Genomic DNA, 20,099 nt, shown 5'->3' on the forward strand with positions numbered 1-20,099 from the left:
GAGACACGAAATCCCAAAGGAAGAGACAGGTGGAGCAGCCGACACAGGAGAGTTGGTGGGGGCGGGGATTGAGCGGGGAGGGGGCGGGGCAGGGGGCCGATCCGAGGGCGGGGCCTGTCCGGCGGTCACTGCTGCTGCCCGCACACCTGCACAAATCGCCGCGTGGACGCCGAGGAGCCCAGGCTCTGCCGAGGCGCCCGGGCCGCCAGTCCGCTGAGCGGGGAGGAGAGAGCAAGGACGGGGAGGATGAGCGGAGAGAGAAAGGAGCTCAGAGAGACCCAGGCGGCCCATGCGAGGCCCTGGGGAGGAAGCTGGGCCCAGAGGCCCATCTCTTCTCTCCTGCCAAGGTGGCCATAAAAAGTGCATAATGAGATTAAAGGATCACTTTGTAACATTAATTTTTTTTATTAAGAAGACAGATATTTTATAGTACTTCTTTTTTTTCCGTTTTTTTTTTTTTTTGTAAAAATGGTATACATGAACCAATACAAAATGCAAATGGGAACATATGGATATGGAGTTTCTTACACTGTAACATTGTCCATGTACACCTTAAAAACAGAACTGGCCTAAAGGGAAAAATCAGACGTCGGTGTGACTAAAGAACAAGCTTATTTGGCATCAATTATACATCCTTCATTATTTTATATTCCTTAAAAAAAACCACAAAAAACAAGTTTGTTCTTTCTTCACTCTAAAAAAAGTGATCAACCTGTACAAAGTAATACTCAACAATACATTTCAAACAGTGCACTGTATACTTAAAAATACATAAACCAATATACAACTAAAATCCATAATTTCCTGTTTTTGCTTTGTTTTATTAATTTTTTTTCCAATGTGTGGGGCCTACACTTTGCAATCTACCTGAGACGGAAAACACCAATCAAAACACGTGAACCTGAGACATGTCAACATCGTAAGCCATAAAGTTACAGAAGGAACACTGCACTACTGTACACTTTTCAAAATAGGAAGATGGGATGTTCCAAAAATGAGATGCCAATTTTGTGAGCAATGCTAGGGTTGTTTTTTTTTTTTTTTTCGTTTTTTTGTTTTTTGTTTTTTCCCTAAAAAGAACTAAAAAAAAAAAACTTCCAACAACATACTAAATGGCTCTCACCCTTTGATGTAGTTATACTATGGTCAGAACGGTGCTAAGGGCTCGGAATAGAGCTGCACGTTATAAAATTCATTGAAAAAGGAATGTTGGTGGTGGCTTTTTGTCTTGGTTAAGTGCCTAGGGATAGGAGAGGGGTAAACAAAAGGCTGCTCGATAATGGAATTTCTTTTACATACCAGTCCGTTCCCAAAAGGCCCCTGTATTGCAATGGTTCTATCAAAGGTCAAAATAAAGACAAGAAAAATAAACACACTTTCAAATAACAAAGAGTTGACACTTTTTTCCCCTTAAATAAATCAGTGTTAAGTTTTCCACATAATGTAACAATAGTAAAAATGCACCTTGCAAAATCCAAAATTACTCACTGAAAATGTTATATAATATATATTTATATATTTATATATATAGATTTATTTCTTTTGATGCCATCTTTCCATAGGGACTGTTATCTGGAGTCTGGAGCCTTACCAAAACATATGGTAAGAGTTTAGTTTTCGTCCTTCAGGACCACTTCTAGATTTCCTAGACGTTTCAGTGAAAATCCCCACAACTTCTTTAGAAAAATGGAAATGGTAACTGGACTCCTCTACCTTCTCCCAAGGCTCCCATCTAAGGTATGTTCAAGGGAACTTATTTTTAGTAGCTGTGCACTATGGCTGCCATCATGCGAGGATCAGTAATTTTTTGGCAGATGGTTCTTAAGGCTGAGGAAAGAGGCCAAGGCTAGTGTATGAAAGGTAAAAAGATAAAAACACTCACATTTGAGTTTTGATTAAGTAACTGAAAATCCCTACATGCTGTTTTTCCACCTCTGCTCTGACCTTTCAAGAACTGAGATCGACAGCAGACCAGTGTGAGAACAATACCGGCCCTTCTTTTGTGCCTCCTGCCTTTGTCAAACCAAATCTGAAGGAATGAAAGTTTCACACAGATTCGAGTTGGAAATCCCAGCATGACAAATATCTGTAATATACAGTACATGCAGGCCGCATCCTACTGCCTTCCGAACTAAGCACAAAGGGAAAAAAAAAAAAAAACCTGTCCTGTTCAGTCATTCACATGCCACAAGGACTTGCTTTTTCCTACAAATTAGTGAGAAGTAAGGCCGATTGGGAAAGGAGGATGGAATCGTTTGGAACAGAAATAACCAGAGCAGAACAATCTTCCCCCCCTCTCTACTTCCCTTCCTGTGGCAACTCAGATTTGTCCACTTACATAAAAGGAGCAGACCTCACCTGTCGGGTCTGTTTAGGGCATTGAAAAAGGAGGAGCCCTTTACGCCCCAAACCTTCCTGTACAGTGTGGGGTAACTATACTGAGCCGTCTACAGATACGGAATTAAAGACAGATTCAATCTCATTGTGACACACCTCACTTGCAGATAACCCTGTACAGTAATGTAGTTCCACAGCAAACAGAACATTTTCTGAATCACAGTCTAATTTTCTAGTCTTCACTGCTCTAAGTATTTGAAACATGGGCAGCAGCAAAGAGTTCTCATTGTTTGTTCACCCAAATCTTTACGACAACAGAGAAGAATGCATTATGGATACACTAAATTCTGAACTATGAAATCTAAACTGTGCTGGTTCTCCTTTTATGAAACTGAAGTTTGGAACAGAAAGCACTTACTTAAAAAAAACAAACAAAAGGAAGTGAAAAGAATAACAAAATGGGGGAGAAAAGACTCTAAGGAATCCCAGCAGGCAAATTCCAAAATGAGAGATTTTGGAAACATTCCAAAATTTTTTTGGGGAAAAATAAATGTACACAAAGGAGGAAAAAAAAAAAAAGACAAAGAAAAAAAGAAACACAACAAACAAAAAACAAGGCACAGAATTTTCTGCAATCTACCTAAACTAAATCCAAGTACCCAGGTTTGACTTGGCAGGAAGAAATAAAAATTAAAACAAACCAACAAACAAAAAAAGAGGTGTCAAACAGCAGAGTGTACTTTTCAAAGAACATTTTGTCTTTTATACAACAAATCCCAAGCCTTCCCAGTCTCACACCTTTCCACCCATTCATAAAAAAACACACAAATTTCTCGCAAGTTCCAATATCACTGTCTCTTTATCGTCTAAATAGGGCCAGTTGGACACCTCATTGAAACAAAAAGGCTGATCTAGATGAAGTACTCTTTCTTTTCTTCAGAGTTGTTCTGTCCTCCTTCTGCATTGATAATAGCTGTGTCTGCGTCTGCTGCGTCATCGGCTCCTTTGGCTTCATGAGTGAAGTATGTACCTGAAAGATGAAGGGGTAAAGCACTGTGACTGTCTGATGGCCTCTGTGCAAAGTGGTACAGAGATGGCAACTTGCTTTATGGCCATCATCAGCCGAAGTGGTATGCAGGCAGCAGAGGGGAAAAAACAATTGGAAGAAGAGAGGGAGGTGGGTGAGACAAATGGGGATCCGGGGGTTCCAAAGGCACCACTCCAACTGAACCGCTGCGATATAATTCAGCAAATGAGACATTAGAGCAGTGATTATGACCAGAGGATGTCAGCAGAAGAAGACGTGAGTGGGAGCTAAAAATGCAGAAAGCTGGAGAGCTGCTGACTAACGTATAAACAGTAAACACCCAGGACCAATGACCAGATATGTGCACGTACATGGTTAAAGACCAAAGCAAGGAAGAGCAATTAGCCAATAAATGAATGAGGGTCCTGATGATGCTTCTGTTGTCATCTCGAATCATTTATGTGAACCCGAGTCTCCGGTCTTTGTGACTCATTACTGCCTATCCATCAATGAGAATGTACTTGAACTTGCATGAGTGTGTTTGATTTTCTCCCGCCTTCCATTTCAGGGTGGGGTTCCAGATGGAGAGAAGAATTTTATATGGTAACAGTTGTAAGTCAAGGCTTGGGGTCTATCTCAATGAACAAGTGATTTTCTCTCATAATGTATTTCTGACCTGGACCCGGATTCATGGATTTGCTAATTGGCAACAAACAGAACGTTACAAAGTTGGTGGCACTCTCATCACCAAGTTCCAACAGTTAAAGTGGAGAAAGACAAGGACTGCACCTCATTATGGTATATAGGTAGAGCTTAAACTGTCCTATCATAAGCAAAAAAGCCTCCTCCTGTTATATATTGTATTCTTATAGGTTCTATTTAAATGAAACCAGGCTGAGACACTGGATACATTTTCAGGTTTTTGAAGTGACAAATCTGAGAAAGCAGGCAGTGCAGTGCTTTCCTCCTGGACCCTTCTTTCCCCCGTGGAAATGACACACGTGCCTCTTGCCCGTCCTCCATAACTGCTGCCCAGCTTTCTACCCTGGGCTCTGGCCTTACCTTCCTGGCTCTGCCAAGCCAAATGCTGAGAGCCTGGCAGTTCTCGCCCCAAGCAGACTGCCTCCTGTGTGCAGGCCGAGGGGGAGGTACAGATAACTCTGAGAATCCCAAACTATTTTACGCTTGAGATGGGCACCGGGTATCCTAAAGGCAGTTGTCAAGTACTTTAGGCCTCCATCACTACTCTCAAGAAACCTTCCCCCAAACCCAAGTTCTCAAGCCAAGCAGTATGCAAGAGCCTAGAATCCTAGGAGGTATGACGGCCCCCCGAGCTCACTGCCCAGGGCTTGAGCAAAACATCTGAGCAAGACAAGGGCCGACAAAGAAAAGGACGCATAAATTCCCAAAGGGCGAGGAGAGGATGAGAGCAGCATGGGGCGGGGAGGAGCACCGGGAATGATGATTGCCCATCCAGACTGCACAGCTGAGAAGTGATGATTAATGGCAATTTAAATCAATTGCACTGATAATTTTAAAAATACATATTTATGTGGCTTTTAAGCCAAAGGAGTTCTTTTAACCCGGGCACATGAAACCAAGGAGGCCTTCTTGCTGTTGTGACCAGATTACACAGAGTCTGGGGCCAGGGAGCAGGGCTAGTCCACCTGCCTTCCAGAAACGGTAGGCTACGGGGATGCTTTCCCCAGGTTCCTCTTTGTGGGTATCACACCACAGCTCCCCTACCAGCCCCGACTTTCTAATCTTTAACTCTGTCCCCAGTTGTGGATTGTAGAATAACAGATCTAGAAAGCTTTATGTTGAGAGAAAAACCCTCATCAGGGAGTGCTACTCATCAACTTCCAGAGGCATCATCAGCCACTGCTAAGATTTCTGGTTTGTTCTCTTCCAGTTCCAGGAATCAAATGGACTGTGAGGCCACATCAACCAATCTGCCTAGTGAGGGCAACCATCTAAAGTCCCAAAATGCAGGGGCTGTGGTGACACGAGGCCTCTTGCCACCCAAAGTGCTCGCTTACCTTTATGCCTGGCAAAGTAGCGCCCCAGAATGATGAGCAAGCACAGCATGGCGAACACCACCACAGCCACGACGCCACCGATCACGGCGTGATCCACCGCCCGGATAGAGCCTTCTTCACCTGCTCGGGAATCTGTGGAGATCAGAAGAGGAGAGGGATGTAGAGCTTATTACAAGACACCAGAAGCCCTGGCGACATTGCCTCCAGGGTTGGGAGGGCACCTGCTTTTTTAATGGAGGAGTCAGAGAGAATTGAGGTGGATCAAGCTCCACAGAGAGGACAGACTGACTTGTCCAGTGCTGAACTGATCTGTTCTCCCCACAAGGCAATTTCACTACAAGCAGTCTAGGAGGACTAATGCAAGTGGAACAAGCTTAGGGAGGTAGGGAGAGAAGAAACAGAGTCTACCCAGTCCTGACCTAGTCTCAGCATTCACTCCATCTGAATCCAGTTGCATATCTTAATTAAGGGGGCCAACGCGGCCATTTAAGGGCCTTCTGAATGACACCTTCCTATAGACGCCCCTTGACTTACTCCCTGGAAGGGATATTCATAGGAGCTCAAAAGCCCCAGTTGCCTAGAGATAAAACAAGGATTATAAGACTAAAGCCAAGTGACATGCCTGCTACATTTAGGATGTATGAGGGAGTAAGCCTCAATCTAAAACCTAAAAACCTATTTCAAAAGCGACAGCAAGGAATAATTGTACATTGCCACAGACAGTTTTTATTTTATTTATTTAACACCTCGCAATGCAATTAATTTTCTTTTATAAGCATCACTCCCTCAGGATGTCTTCCTCCGACTGAGCAATGACATGTTTGGCTGTGGAACAACTCCAAAATGAACCCAGAATGAGCTATGGCGATGTGGAATGGATGTATGGCAGTGTAAACAATTTTAATTTAGGAATGTGGCTACATCACCCCTTGCTGAAATCCTAATGGCACCCGAGATTTATAATGTAGTAAAAAACAATTATTCTCCCGTTGATTAATACATTAACATTTTGGAATGGAAGCTAAACCATTGTCTTTTTTTTTTTTATTGAGTCAAGTACGACACCTCCATTAAAATGATTTACTAGCTGTACCTTACAATTTAAGCACAGCAGCAACAGAAACGGTAAAAATCTTTTAACTTTACATGATTTGTGAAGTCATATGTGAAGGATTTACCATTTAAATCTTTCAGTACAAGAAGCACATGGCCTATAAATCTGTCCCCCTTGCAGTGGCTGGACGCTGAAGAGAAATGCATTTCACCAGGAAGACTGAGAGTGCAAATTCAAGTCAATTTTTAAGAAAGATTTATCTCTGTCTCTCTCCAAAGAACAGAGCAAATCTCTGAAGCCTCCACCTCTAATAATATTTGAAGTTTATCGATCAAGTGTACAGATCCGTGACAGCTAAAGGTAATGGTGCTCTTTTGAGCCGAAACCTGATACAACGCTTTCAGCAGGAGGGCATGATTTATACTTTCTATCGATATTTCCAATTCTGCTCTGAGATTAAGTACTGAAGGATGTGGGGAAATAACTCGTGACTGAGGGTTCCATGAAAAGTGCTTTAATTAAAGGAGTTTAAATTTAAAAAAATGAAGTATTTAAAGTGTTTCATTAAGTTGCCTTTGAAAGGAACCAAAAAGAAAAAAAACCCAAAACAAAACAAAAAAACAAAAGCAGACCCCCCCCCCAAAAAAAAAAACCCCAACAAAAATGCCAAATCTGAGGCAGCAGCAGGTTGCCCAGGCCAACCGGATGATGGGAGTTTAATTGGAGAATGGAGATGGGTTGGAGGCAGAGTGCACTGGAGCCAATTAGCCGGCTCCGTGATGTGCGAGCCCCTCCAGCAACATGTCTAATAAGCTCAACTTGAAACGTGGAGGAGAGGAATCTCCCTCCTCAGTGGAAAGTGTTGCCGACTGCAGATGCTACAGCCTGCACTGTCTTGAAGTCACCTCAACACGGCAAAACTCAGCCAGGGCAACTTTTTGCTTCTTTTAAAGACAACAGAGCCTGCTAAAGGGGAGCATTCCCCATGGGAGGCCGCTGGACACAGTTGGGTCTCATCCCAACTGGACAAATTCAGAATCTTTCAGGGGGTGGGAGGAAGAGGGGGATAAGGTAACAGAAAAATCAGCAAGTGGTGTTTTCCTCAGGGAGCCGTGAAAAGAAGGGATCTGGTGGGAATGAGAATGAACTGATCTCCAATTGCCATAAGCTTCAGATCAATTGAAAATTATGCCTTTCAACTAAGTCCATGTCTCCAGATTGGGTGAAGAAGACAAAATGATACTAGATACTGAAGAGAAGGGAAAGTCAGGTTCAAGAGGCAAGAGGAGAAGAGAAGGCTCATCCCAGGAAGATCGATAGCAGAGAGGCATTTTGAGAAGCTGAATGGGAACAGACTTAGCCCATGTGGGGGAAGGCACTCTTATGCCTACTGTTAAAAGACTGCCTCCTCTGTGCCTAGGCACAGGAATACTCTAAAAGCCTAAGAAGAGAAAGCAAACACACACATAAAACCCAAAAAACCTCACAGGGCATGGATCTGTGGGATTAATTTCTTGAGCCAAAACTATTCATTTGATTTTTGCTTCCCATGAACTTAAAGCTAAATATGCTCAGTGCTGTTATTCCCCCCACCCCATGCACTTAACCCAAATTAAATAGCTAGGTTCTAGTTATCTTTCCCTTCCCTTTCAAGGACATACATATTTTACAGATACTTATTCATAAGGGTAATCTCTCCAGCTATCTCTGATACTCACTTTGATCAGAAAGTTTACTACCACCAGTTAATCACTGAGACATTTTTCCTGCCTTCAATTACTATAGATGGACAAAGACGGCAACTGCTGTTTAATTTACAGGGAACACTGCCAGTTTATGAACTCTTCCCCGCCTCTTCCCGCCCCCCACTCCCACCTCCTGGGTTTACCGTGGGAGGTATTACAAGAGTTGGGACTGCTCGCTGGTGCCTCTGTCACAGTTCACCCTCCTCTGTGAGGAGCAGAGCTATTTCCGGACTCATCTCGCTTCCTCCCTTGTTTCCGCATGTGGAGTGGGTGGGTGAGTTTTGATGGTGCCTTTGGTTGGCCCAAGGAGCGGGAAAGGGGGAGGGCTGGTTACCCACTACCGGATGAGAACCGTCTGTGCCTGCATGCTGGACTCATCTTGCTCATGAATTGAAGCAATAGCACAAGACAATATCCAAAGGGGCAGTGGGCTGATGGAGTAGGATGCCAGCTGGGAGCTAAAGGAAATGCAGACTATCAAAACGAACCTGGCTCTGACAAAGCCCATCTGCCACTTGACTTTTCCTATGCCAGTCATATGGAGAAGCCCTGACCAGTTCCTTGAGAAATGGTTTCTAAGTGAAACACTTGGGAAAGTCTATGGCTTTCACCATCAACCAAAGGTCTTGCTCGTCTTTAGATACAGACCCTTTCACTCTGGTGCATGAACTGCCAGCTCTCCTGGGAACATCTTCTCCAGATTTCTGGCTCCCTTTCAGAACCAGACAGAGAAGGTGACCAGAGCCACACTCTACAGCTGACCCTGGCTTCTAAAAGGCAAAATAAATGTTGAGCATAAAGCACTTACAAAGATGCTGATTCTCAGGAAAATGGGCGGCATCTCTTTGGTTTAGAAGGTATTGCTTTCCTGTTTTTGACTAAGCTTCACCCCATCATTCTGAAAAGAAAAGCTGTTTTTCTGCTTGGTGTATACCTATAGCGTAAAGGTTCCTCCAACCTTGAAGGACCAAGCAAGTTTGGGTAACACAGCCCAGCTGGAGTTAAGAATTGCATTCAAAATTATTTCACATTTGACTTCAAGCAAATTAAACCTAGTCATTTAATGAATCTGAATTTTAGGTGCATGTTGTAGATGTTGGGAGGTGTTCATTACAGCTCATAATCATGTTGCAATCCTTCCTGCCTGTGTTGTCATATCCTGTGGCATTTCTATGGCTCTAAGTGTGACCTAAGTTTCTTTAAGGACCGATAATCATGAGCTATTTAGTATTCGTGAGTTAGCTTTCCTTTTGGCAAAAAGCTGGAACAACTTGGCACCAGGTGAGAGTTTATGAGCTGCCTGCAGAATGTTAACTTGGCTACTACTGCATGGGTCACAGCTTCAACCACTCTGGGCTCACTTTAGAATCCTTGAAATCGCAAGGACAAAAATATTTCAAAGAAACTCCCAAGAGTGATACCCCAAAGTGCTAAGATTTCTTTACCTTGGGCTAGTTGACTTGGCCCAACCCATTCCTCATGGGCAATATGAAGGAGGAGTTCTAAAGGAAAGAAAGGTGACAGCTAGTGGAAATTTAGTCTCCATCCTTCTTCCTCTAGGAGACTCCTCTTTCTTTACTTGCTTTTATTCCTCATTTACTTGCCACAGTCATCCTGAATGCAGCACTCCCTGTTAAGCAGACAGATCCTGGTTTCTATGGCTACTTTACCACCTGGCATGAGACCTGTAACATAAACTGCCATGTGAATGCCGTCATCATGGATCCGTGATAAGCCTGGAAGGCTTTGTTGCCAAAGGCAGGGACCCATGGAAAACCACAGAACAGGCAGTAAATCCTAGACAAGCTCCTGGCAAATAGGGACTTTGGCAGCGGAAATCACTATGCAGAAACCTCACTTTCTGCAGCCTACCCATGTTGGAGCCCAGGGCTGCATAGAGTCTGAGCTCAGTTCTTTTTCAAAAGGATGCTGTTTCTATTTCTGAGGCAGCAGAAGTATGATAAGGTAATGGACAGTAATGTAAGGCACAGGTGTGACAACCACACTGAACTGACTTACTTTAACATTTTCAAAATGTCCCCGGCTGAGACAAGCACATTTTGCAAACCTGGGGGAGTTGCACACTCCCCTTCCATGCACTTCCCTGTACTTTTCATAGGTTATAAACTAACTTAGGTCTCATCTTAAAAATTAATACTCAGAAAATGAGGAGGTTTTAATGGTATTAGTTCTCCTACTTCTATTTATTGGACAATTTTAGATGTTCAACCTTCTGCAATTTTCACCTCCATGGATGCCCAGAGAAACAGAATTGTTGAATTTTTGCAACCCTTCTGTCACTCAGTTTAGTTTTAGTACCTCTTCTGGCTCAGGTCTTCCTGGGCAAGTCAGTTTAACAAAAAACTCTTAGAATAGGGGTTTATAATGGAAATGCTGCCTCCAGTCTCAGAGGTCTGTAGAGATTAGTCTATTTCAGAGAAAGCTAAATGACTATGATGTCATTTGCTACTTCTTACCAGAAAGAAGTAAAAAGCCTGACAGTAGATTTTCCAAATCTGAGGTGGAAACAAAATCTGACCTCAAAAAAGAAAAACCCCCTGGCACCCTCAGAAAAATGTTGCTACTTGTTCTCATCGTCTATTGTATCTCCCATCTATGGCAACAAAAATAAGAGTGCATTTTAAAAAACTATTACTGAAGGAGAACAAACTGAATGGCATGCGCTGACAAAATGCCACATTATTTGCTAATCCTAATATGTTATTCTTCTTTAAGATTTGCTTTTCTCAGCACCAATTCAATTATAGATGCTACAAATCCTTCTGACATTTAATTCCCTCTTGTCAGAGAGTAGTAAATGTATACAGTACATGCACAGCTTTCCCATTAAGATGTTAATATATATTGGAGCACACTAGCCTCTATGCAGCATAACCTTTCTTTTTGGTCTTCTTGGAAAGAGGGAGGGAAGGAATAAATGCAAGGAGAGAAAATCATGACAATTCCCATACAGCATCCCAGGCATCTAGTACTATTTTTCAGCTGCATTTAATTCCAGCAATGTATCTGCAACTATACTCACATTTCAAAGTAACTCTGTTAAGCTACTTAAAGGAAAACTGCAGTGATCATCATTGTGCCACCCGGAGCTCAATATGCGTTCATTTAAATCAGAAGTACTGCACACAGATTTTGGCTGTCTCGGTGAGCAGGACTCAGGGCTTTCTCAGAAGGCAGCCAAGACTGGCATTGCCTCCAGCTATCCTCCGGAAACAGGCGCCAACAGGTGATGTGGAAAGAGTCGGGATCTCTCCTCCTGCATGGCCCAGTGGAAAGTGCCCTGGACTTGCAGTCAGATCTGGGTTAGAAGCTGGGCTTCATTCCTTATCTGTGACTTCAGGCAGGGCACCCAGCCACTCTGAGACACTGAACACAATCATGTATGTGTGTGCACTGCTTTGAGACGCCATCTTTGCTGAATATGAAAATGCTTATCTGACTCAGGGATTGGCAAATCATAGGTACTAGATAAGTATTTGCCAAATTTAAATTCACTGTATTAAAGCCCAAGGAAGGGCTTCGTTCCAGTTCTTACTGATGATCCGAAGCAAACAGTTATCAGTTCTTTGGGGGTGAGGGTTATGCTGCATACTCAGCATTGTTCACAGATGTTAAGTAAAGTGCCCAATAAATACTTGCTGAGTTGAAGTCACCAAGCCCTCTCTTTTCATTTATACAGAATGGACATACAGTGTACCTGTTGGCCTAGCTTCCCCTGAGGTGGTTGAGGCTTGTGGGGGTGGCAGCAGAAGGCTATCTTGTCCAAGTTATGATTCAGATATACTATTTGAGTATCAGTATTTAAAATACATGTTCTTAACTAAATATGAGAATAAGCATTTTTTTAATGTTGATTGTTTTCCCTCTCAAGTTACTTGATTTAGTTAATTTAGCCAACAGTGGAAATGATGTCGATGCAACAGGATGCAAATCCTCCCAAGGCATTGAGCATCACCAGAGAGACCAAAAGGCAGGCTTATGAGTCCCTTCTACTCATCTGATAAATGGACTTAGAAGTATGATTGCCTTTTCCCATTTTAAGCAGCAGGAAGACACTGAGGATGATACCGCAGTTTTCCTTAAAGAAGTATACATCTGACAAAGAGGACAGAGTTGTAAAGTAATTCCACACATATAGTTCCCACTAGAATCTCTCTCTGGAGAAAGATGCTTCAGTGGACCTCAGACATTTGGGGGTGTGAGGAGGATGGATTAATGAATATGGTGAAGTCACCCCAAAGCAGTGTCCAACCTGTAGAAGTGGAGTTCACACTTTGTGATGGGGCCTGCCTCCCTTTTGAGTTTGGGGGAAAAGCCTCTATGTGATGGTCTCCTTCCTCCCCAGAGGCGGAACAAAGTAGCATGTTGGATTATGTGAAATATCAGCAATACCATGAAGTTCAAAGTCTCTTTGCATGAAAGCCAGGAACAAGCTGGCATCGTCCCAATATAGCTTTTTAGTGTGCTGCTTTATACTAAACGGTTTTAAAAAAAGGGAATCTTCATGTTGTAACTTTCCTGCAGCACTTAGGACCATTTTTAGGGGGAAACTGATCCCATAGTTCAGGAGAGTCGGGGGGACAGCAGCACTGAAAACGTCGGAGTTTAGGTCTCCTTTGAAAGGGGCAGGGCTTGATTTATACTGGATTTAAGTCTTTCCAGGTCAGTCAGCACGTGGCTCTATGGCCAATGGACTACAGAGAGCCTGACTCTCCCTTCATTCCCTGAATGTACACACTGAGTTGAAGAGGATTCCCAAGAAAGGCAATCCCAGAGCAAAAGAAGCTGTGGATTTCACGGGGAAAGGATGGCCATGCTAAACAAAGACCTCTATTTCATCAGAGGCAGAAACGCCCACGTTCAAATTCTGACTCCTGTCTCCCAAGTTAATCGCTCAACCTCTTGAGCCCCAGCTTCCTCATTCCAAAAACAACCCTTCCCTAACAAATCTCACAGGATTTTCATGACAGTCTGCCCATGGCTGGCTCATTCTCACCAATCAGGGCCTCCTCTGCCCTACTGGCCTTACCCTAAAGTAGCCTCCTGGCCCCCAGTCATTCCCTTTCCTTTTGTCCAGCTTTATTTCTTTCACAGCATTTATCACTGTCCAAAATGACCTTGTGTTTTGAGTCTGTCTCCCTCAGTAGAACATAACTCTAGGAGGGCAGGGAGTTGGCAAGTGAAATCCACAGTGCTCCAGCTCCTGGCTGTGCTTGGTCATTGCTGCACCCCTACTGCCCACCCAGAGCCCAGCACACAAGGAGCATGCACACTTTTGTTGAATGAATAAAGATCAAATGAGAGAAACAGTGTGTGTGAAAGAGCTTTCAAAGCTGTAAAGTATTATACAAATACGAGCTAAGTAACACCACACTTTAGATTTACAGGCAATGAACAGACCTTGAATGCGTTTCCACAGCCCGACTGGTTTTGGTTGTTTTCTTTACTATCATTGTTGTTTTTATTCTACCTAGGGAGATTGAAGTAGCTTGTTTGCCAAATCTGGGTCACATTCTATGTGGAGGTCAGTAAGGAAAGAGTCCCCCAAAATGCTACATCGATTGACAGTTTCTTGCACACATTTCCAGCCAATTCAGCCAGGCTTTTAGGACACTCACAGTAACCAGATGGCATATATCTCACCCCAGAACTGACAGTCTGGATTCAAAGCCTTTAATGTGTCTAAATTTAGACTATATATTGGGCCCATATTTATAATCCATTTAGGAGACAAAGTTGGTTCACCTAGATTCCTCTTTAAGATCTAGGCAGAGTTATCAAAGCCATTTTAGACGTTGCCCTTCACCCACCCTTTTCTATGGATTGTGAGGGAAATGTAGGATTTTTCCAGATCACTTTCTAGTTTGTAGGACAAGAGTTGAAAACACGTTTGGGGGAAGCATGACAGCTCTGGAATTTTTTGTCAGTGCCTTTGCTTCCAAAGCAGAAGACTGAAGGATGGCTTTGATTGTGCTGGAGGGCCATTCTCTGGCACTCTGTGTATTTACCACCACACTCCACTAAACAGTCCCTGAAGGCCCTTCCACTGCTGAAGGGAGAGAGGCAGTTGGAGACATTTTTTAAAAGTTTTAAAATAGAGGGATAAATATGCTTAAAGCCATTCTATTCCACATGGGTGGCGATAACCACCAGCTGTCACCAGGAAACAGCAGATGTAATTGATAAAACAATTCAAAACTCTTGTGGATCCATCATCAATAAAGTTAACACCCAAAAAGTAAACAAAAGGGTTCAAAGTAGAACTGGATAAGCTCCCCAGGTCTGCCAATAATTAAATCACTGAACTACACACAGGCATGGTTTTTTAATGCAGATTAAAGAGGAGGATCAGCTGGGCAACTTGCTTTGCTGGGTGAGGATGAAGCACCATATGTTGCTTATGGAAATGTTATTAACTGAGGTAGCACCGGTGAGTGGGGGAAGAGGGGGAGAAAACGGGATGAATAGAGAACAGACCATCATTATTTAGAAGGAAATTTGGTATGTAACATTTATCCATAATACAGAAAGGATGAAATTTCTACCCGGATACAGCAGGCAATGGATGGTAATATTATTCATTACCACAGTTTAGCATTAAATGTGCAACACTTACTCTAATTTATTGATGGACTGTTTAAGATGGGTGTTAACCTGTTTGTCTTGTATTATAATTGAATTCAGTCTCTAGGCTACAGAAATTTGAGAAGTTCATCCTTTCTCAATCAATATGCTCCCCTTCAGTGACCCATTTCAAGACAGCTTCATAAAAAATAATGTATTTTGTTTTAATAAATTTAAGCACTATGACAGCTGCTCAATATTTATTGGTTAGTTTTTTTTCCTTTGGATGTCTCTGCTGCCAAGCGAAGCCAAGCTCACAATCAATAGTAATTGATTAATCAGCATCCCCTTTGAACAAAGGTGCTAATCAGTTTTTGATTGGTTCATCAAACCAGATGCACGGGCGGCCCAGCCCAGGCTGACGGTTCATCAGTGTTCTACATGACTTATGGCTCCCGAGCACTGAAGGACAGTGGTGCTCCTGGAGGCAGGTGAGGGAGGGGACAACTTCATTATTAATTTAACTGGATTATTATGAACACAAACAGTTGTTGGTTTATTGTTCCTGACTGGGAGTGATTGTGAGAACTGCAGCAGAACTGGTGCAGAGCTGGGACACCCGGAGGATTCCCAACGGCTGGTACTGGTAAAAGGGGTGGATGGATGATTTAGTCACATTTTCCTAAAGCGGGGAAAAATTTCTTAGGCATATGTGAGTGATCCTTGCCTGGCTAATATGCCAAGAGGTTTCAGGACCAGCCCAGCCCACAAGAACTCTGCCCTGTCTTAATAACTCCTTGAGAAGATCCAAAATGCCCAGGGTCACTGTGTCGGAGTCATTTTATTTAGGGTCAGTATCGGAACTGAGACTACCTGCAATCAGGAACACAAGCAGAAATTACTTAGTTCTAGCATTACATCTTAAGTAGGGAGAAAGACTTATCTACTCTTCTTTTAAAAGAAAATCAGGCTAACATTTTTGCAGCTTCTCTAAATATACCACAAATAAGAGAGGCAAAAATGAAATAGTCACTCCCTTGGTGACCTGGCTATCTTGCTACTGTCCTTCCATATATTTATTTAAGTTCTTTGGGATTCATTTATTCATCCAACAAGTATCTGTTGAGTGCTTACCACATGACAGGCACGGTTGGGTGATGGGTATACAGCCATGAACAAAAGCAAGCGATGTGGCCTTGTGGAGCTTACACTCTGGAGAAATCCAACAGCCGAGCTAATCTGAGGCCATGCTACTTAGAAAATTAAAGGCATCCCTGAGGTTTGACAGAAGCACACATTAGGAAATAAATCTACTGAATTTTGAAAGACTGATTGTCTAAGGTCTGCACCTCAATAACCAACTACTCTCAGGAGCTGCAGTGAAACCTTGCCAGGAAGGGGCAATATGGAGCCTTCCTTTCCCATAGGCTACAGTGTGTGCAGTTCTAAGCTTTAGTATCTCCATTGCAATGACAAGGAAGGGGCTTTGATTACCGATTTAATCAGAAATTACTGATGAAAATGTTTAAGAAGCTGTAGCTGTATGGCACAGAAGTCCTACAACATCATGGGAGCTCATAATTGTTCAGCTCTGACCACTTTAAATCTCCTCCCTCCCTCCTTTTTAGGATATGCTTCTTATTCTGGATTAGTAACACCTAAATCCTGGAATCAAGCATGAAAACTACTTTTGCAAGAGCTCAGTGTGCTGTGAAAAAGGTCTGAGGTGGATAATTAGTTTACATCATGGTGTGTGACAAAACAACTGCTCCCACCCCCCTTTTTTCCTGCTCCTTCCCCATCCTACTTCTAAGATAGCAATGGTGTGGCTTTCCTAGTCTATTCCACAGAAATATATGGTCAATTTTTTTTTTTTTAACAGATCTTGTCACATAATCCAACATCCTTAAACTGCTTGTAACATGACAAAATTTCTCCTGAATCATTATGTATTTAGGATGTAAAAATTATTTTAAGACACTAAATACTCATGGAGTAGCTTTAGTACAACCCCAAATTAACCTTCCCTCCAATGTATTGATAACACTGGCCCCAATGTGAGATGTAAATACCATTACATAGAGAAGAGAAGTGAGTAGGTGGGGAGGAAGAAAGAGCATTAGTGAAAAATGTGTTTCTCTTTAGTCTGAAAATACACAGTCGCTAACTAATTGCTCAGTAAATCAAACGGCCCCTTTTGTGGAAGCGGACAGAGCACCCACAGGTTGGACACTGCAGGGCCTTACCTAATGACTAGCCCTTACCTGAGAGGTCCTCACTGTCCAGTTCTTCTGCGGAATTGGGCAACTGAGTAAGGCCTTACAAGTAAAAACAAATCGTTTTTCTTTCCATTCCTCGAGGGACATAAACAAAACACTTAAGAACTGAGGATGAATTTCTTAAAAAAACATGAGCCAAATCTCTTGCTATCTCTCTCTTTTTTTTGGATAGCTTGAATATATCAAACCATAAGTACAATTCTCCAATCATTTCATTTCATTATTGCTATACAATCAAGGCAGAAAGATTCCTCAGTCTCCACTGTTCAAAGCACATGAAACATGAAGGTGAATGTTTAAAACCACTCATTCATAACAGCATGCGGAAAGAAAAAAAAAAAAAACTAAAGCCTGATTGTTAGCTGCCGATGCTCTGATACAGCTCTTTAATACAAATGTATTTAGATGTTACATACTGATGTATGTAAGTTTTATTTCACATTTTACTGTAAATTGAAATCCTTTGCCAATACTGACAAATACAGTTCATTACCAATTTATGATTATCTCAGATTACATATTTTAAAATGGCACAGCATCTGCTAACTGTAGATTGCAGGTTATGCCATTGTCAGAAAATCTGATTTGCAAAATGATTTTTTTAAAAAAGAGAACTTCATAAATCAATGGTATTCCTGAAAAATAAAACCCTCAAAGCTGAAAAAGCAGTTAGGTCAGGAGCTAATCAAGGGGGATGCCTGTATCCACATCACCACCAGTGCTGGCCAGCCAAGATGGTTCTTAGCTCTGAATGGAATAAAGAGGTGAAGAGAGAGTTTATAAACAATGGGAGGCTCAGCTAGGAGATGGACTGTTTCCTCCTGCTTTATTTGTAGGCTGATCCTCTAGTGAACTTTAATAAAAACACAAAAATGTTAAGAGAAAAAGGGGGCCTTCATTTATTCTTTACTGTTCTGCTCAAAGTCCCATCTAACGGCCCCGAGTCCTCTAATTCACACAACGGGGTGCTCAGACTTTTCTAACGAGACTTGTCACTTTTGTAGATATTTGTGAACCTGTGAAACGGCAAGGTCTTTGAAGGGAAGGGCATGTCTTGTTTCTTTATTCATTTTTTCCCCTTCTTCTATGGCCAAGCACAAAGTATACTGTAAGTATTTGCTGAATTAATGATTTGGGAGTAATGCTCAGTAAACTTCCAACCAGAGCATAAAAACAATAAAAATAAATGCTCTGGAAACAAATAATGTCAAACTGAGCACACCATTTCAAACACACAATTTAACCAAAATGATCAGGGGCAAAAGGTCACTGAAAACTTGGATTTCATAAGCTGTTTAATAAATAAATGACCTAATATTGATAACCAGGGTTGCTTTTGTGAAGGAGGATGTCACACTGTCAATTCTTGAGGGAGAATTTCCTTTACCACCCTTGGGTGCCAATATTCAAGGGCAGGTGCCAATTAAAAATGGGAGGATTTCAAGCTATGGTATCCCCAAACTATGGATTTAGGCAACTCAAGGGAAAGCAATGAGGAATGCAATGAATTACAGAGGCAACCAACTACGGATGAGAGCCATTTGTTCTGAAATCTGATTGGTTGAAAGTACTCCTGTTTCTAATTGGCTTTATCCACTGTATAAAGACTGATGAATACAATTATTTGAATAATTGTTATAAATGGGCAACATAAAGTACTTCTCTGTAGTTAATTATGAATTTGCTGTTCTCAGAAGGCTAATCCCTCACTTATACGTGGCCCTACATACATGCTTGGTACCTACTGAATCATATTAAACAAGGATGTTTCAGGTAGGCAGCTTCACTGCTGAAGGTCTGTTTCCTTTGGGAGGGCATTAGAAAACTAATTAAAAAAAATAAAGACAAATAAGTTTATGCAAGATCACTGAAATGCAAAGCTTCCCATTAAACACCAACAGACAGTTGATATACACCTCATTAAAGATGAAACTGTCATTTTTAATGGCATCAAGTTTAAAATATACCAAATCATTTGGAATCCACTGCTTGGATTATGCTCTAAAGTGGGAAGCCATTCAGATTCGTGGTATTAAATTTGTTTTTGCCCTACGATTGTATTTTGTGAATCTATAGTGCTCTGCCTAGCCTGATCATTTCTGAATAAATATTAAGAAGAGTTTAGTGAAGACTTTACAAGTGAGGACAAGTAAAATTTACCCCCTAAAATTGCTTTGGCTTAAGTATTTTTCTTTCATGTTAAAAATTATACACCTCTCATTTTCTCAAAGAAAAAGACAAAGATGCATTTTATGAAGCAGAGAATATTCTTCAAAAGGAAACTTCACAATTTAAGAATAAGTGGGAAATTACCTCCTGGTTTTTCTTTTTAAACTTTCAAATCATCCATTAAAGCCCTTTCTCTTCACTTCTAAGTAAAATGTATTCTTTACACTTTGTTAAACAAATGAAAGTTTACTTTTCATCCATACAGGATTTTTAAAATGATTAATAAAATCTTGAGGTGCAAACATGGTAATTTAATATATGCACTACAACCATGTCTTCAGCAGAGACGCATGCCTTGCATCTTTGTGGTGGTACAATGTGCTGTAATATCCCCTAAGCCTTCTCAGACAGAGCTTCTGCAGTTGTTACTTCTCCTTTCAACGGATATCGCTGGCTTGTAAAAGCGGTATGTGGCAATTTTAAACCCAGTTCAGGAAAACTTGAGAAAATTAGAAATCAGAAATCCTGGAGCTATTTAAATAAATTCAAGGTCAAGGTCAAGGTCAAGCAAAATTTAAATGCTGATCGATTCACAGTACATCAGGGTATAATTTTTTCCAAAAATTTCAACAAAGAATGATCAAATAAAGCCCACTGGCCCTCGTACCATTCCCATGATGAAAAACAAAGTAAGCGATGGTCTCTCTCTTACCTAAGCGGCACACATCTGATCACGTGGCCATATTATGGAAACTGTTACTTCCATCACCAGCCATGAGTTCAGACGCCCCGGTAGTTTTAATCTAAAAGCTCAGTCATCCTGTTCTTCCTGCTTTGTCAGCTTTTGTGGAGAGTATTTCCCTT

The 20,099-nt window shown here is 41.8% G+C and overlaps 1 protein-coding gene across 6 annotated transcripts in view; it reads right to left on the minus strand.

Moving 5' to 3' along the window:
* Positions 1-1,006: 1,006 nt before the first annotated feature.
* Positions 1,007-20,099, minus strand: part of CADM1 (cell adhesion molecule 1) — a 340,006-nt gene continuing 320,913 nt past the window's right edge. For 4 of the 6 annotated variants that reach the window (XM_037841528.1, XM_037841527.1, XM_037841525.1 and 1 more), the window contains 2 exons: positions 5,404-5,535; positions 1,007-3,367 (listed from right to left, as the gene is read on the minus strand). In XM_037841528.1, coding sequence (XP_037697456.1) covers positions 3,249-3,367; positions 5,404-5,535 — 251 coding nt within the window. In that variant the 3' untranslated portion in view covers positions 1,007-3,248. Of the gene's footprint in view, positions 3,368-5,403; positions 5,536-17,051; positions 17,106-20,099 lie in introns of all 6 variants that reach the window. The other 2 variants (XM_037841526.1, XM_037841523.1) reach the window with 1 other exon arrangement.

The sequence above is a fragment of the Choloepus didactylus genome, chromosome 6 (genome assembly GCF_015220235.1).
Source record: "Choloepus didactylus isolate mChoDid1 chromosome 6, mChoDid1.pri, whole genome shotgun sequence".
NCBI classification, from domain to species: Eukaryota; Metazoa; Chordata; class Mammalia; order Pilosa; family Megalonychidae; genus Choloepus; species Choloepus didactylus.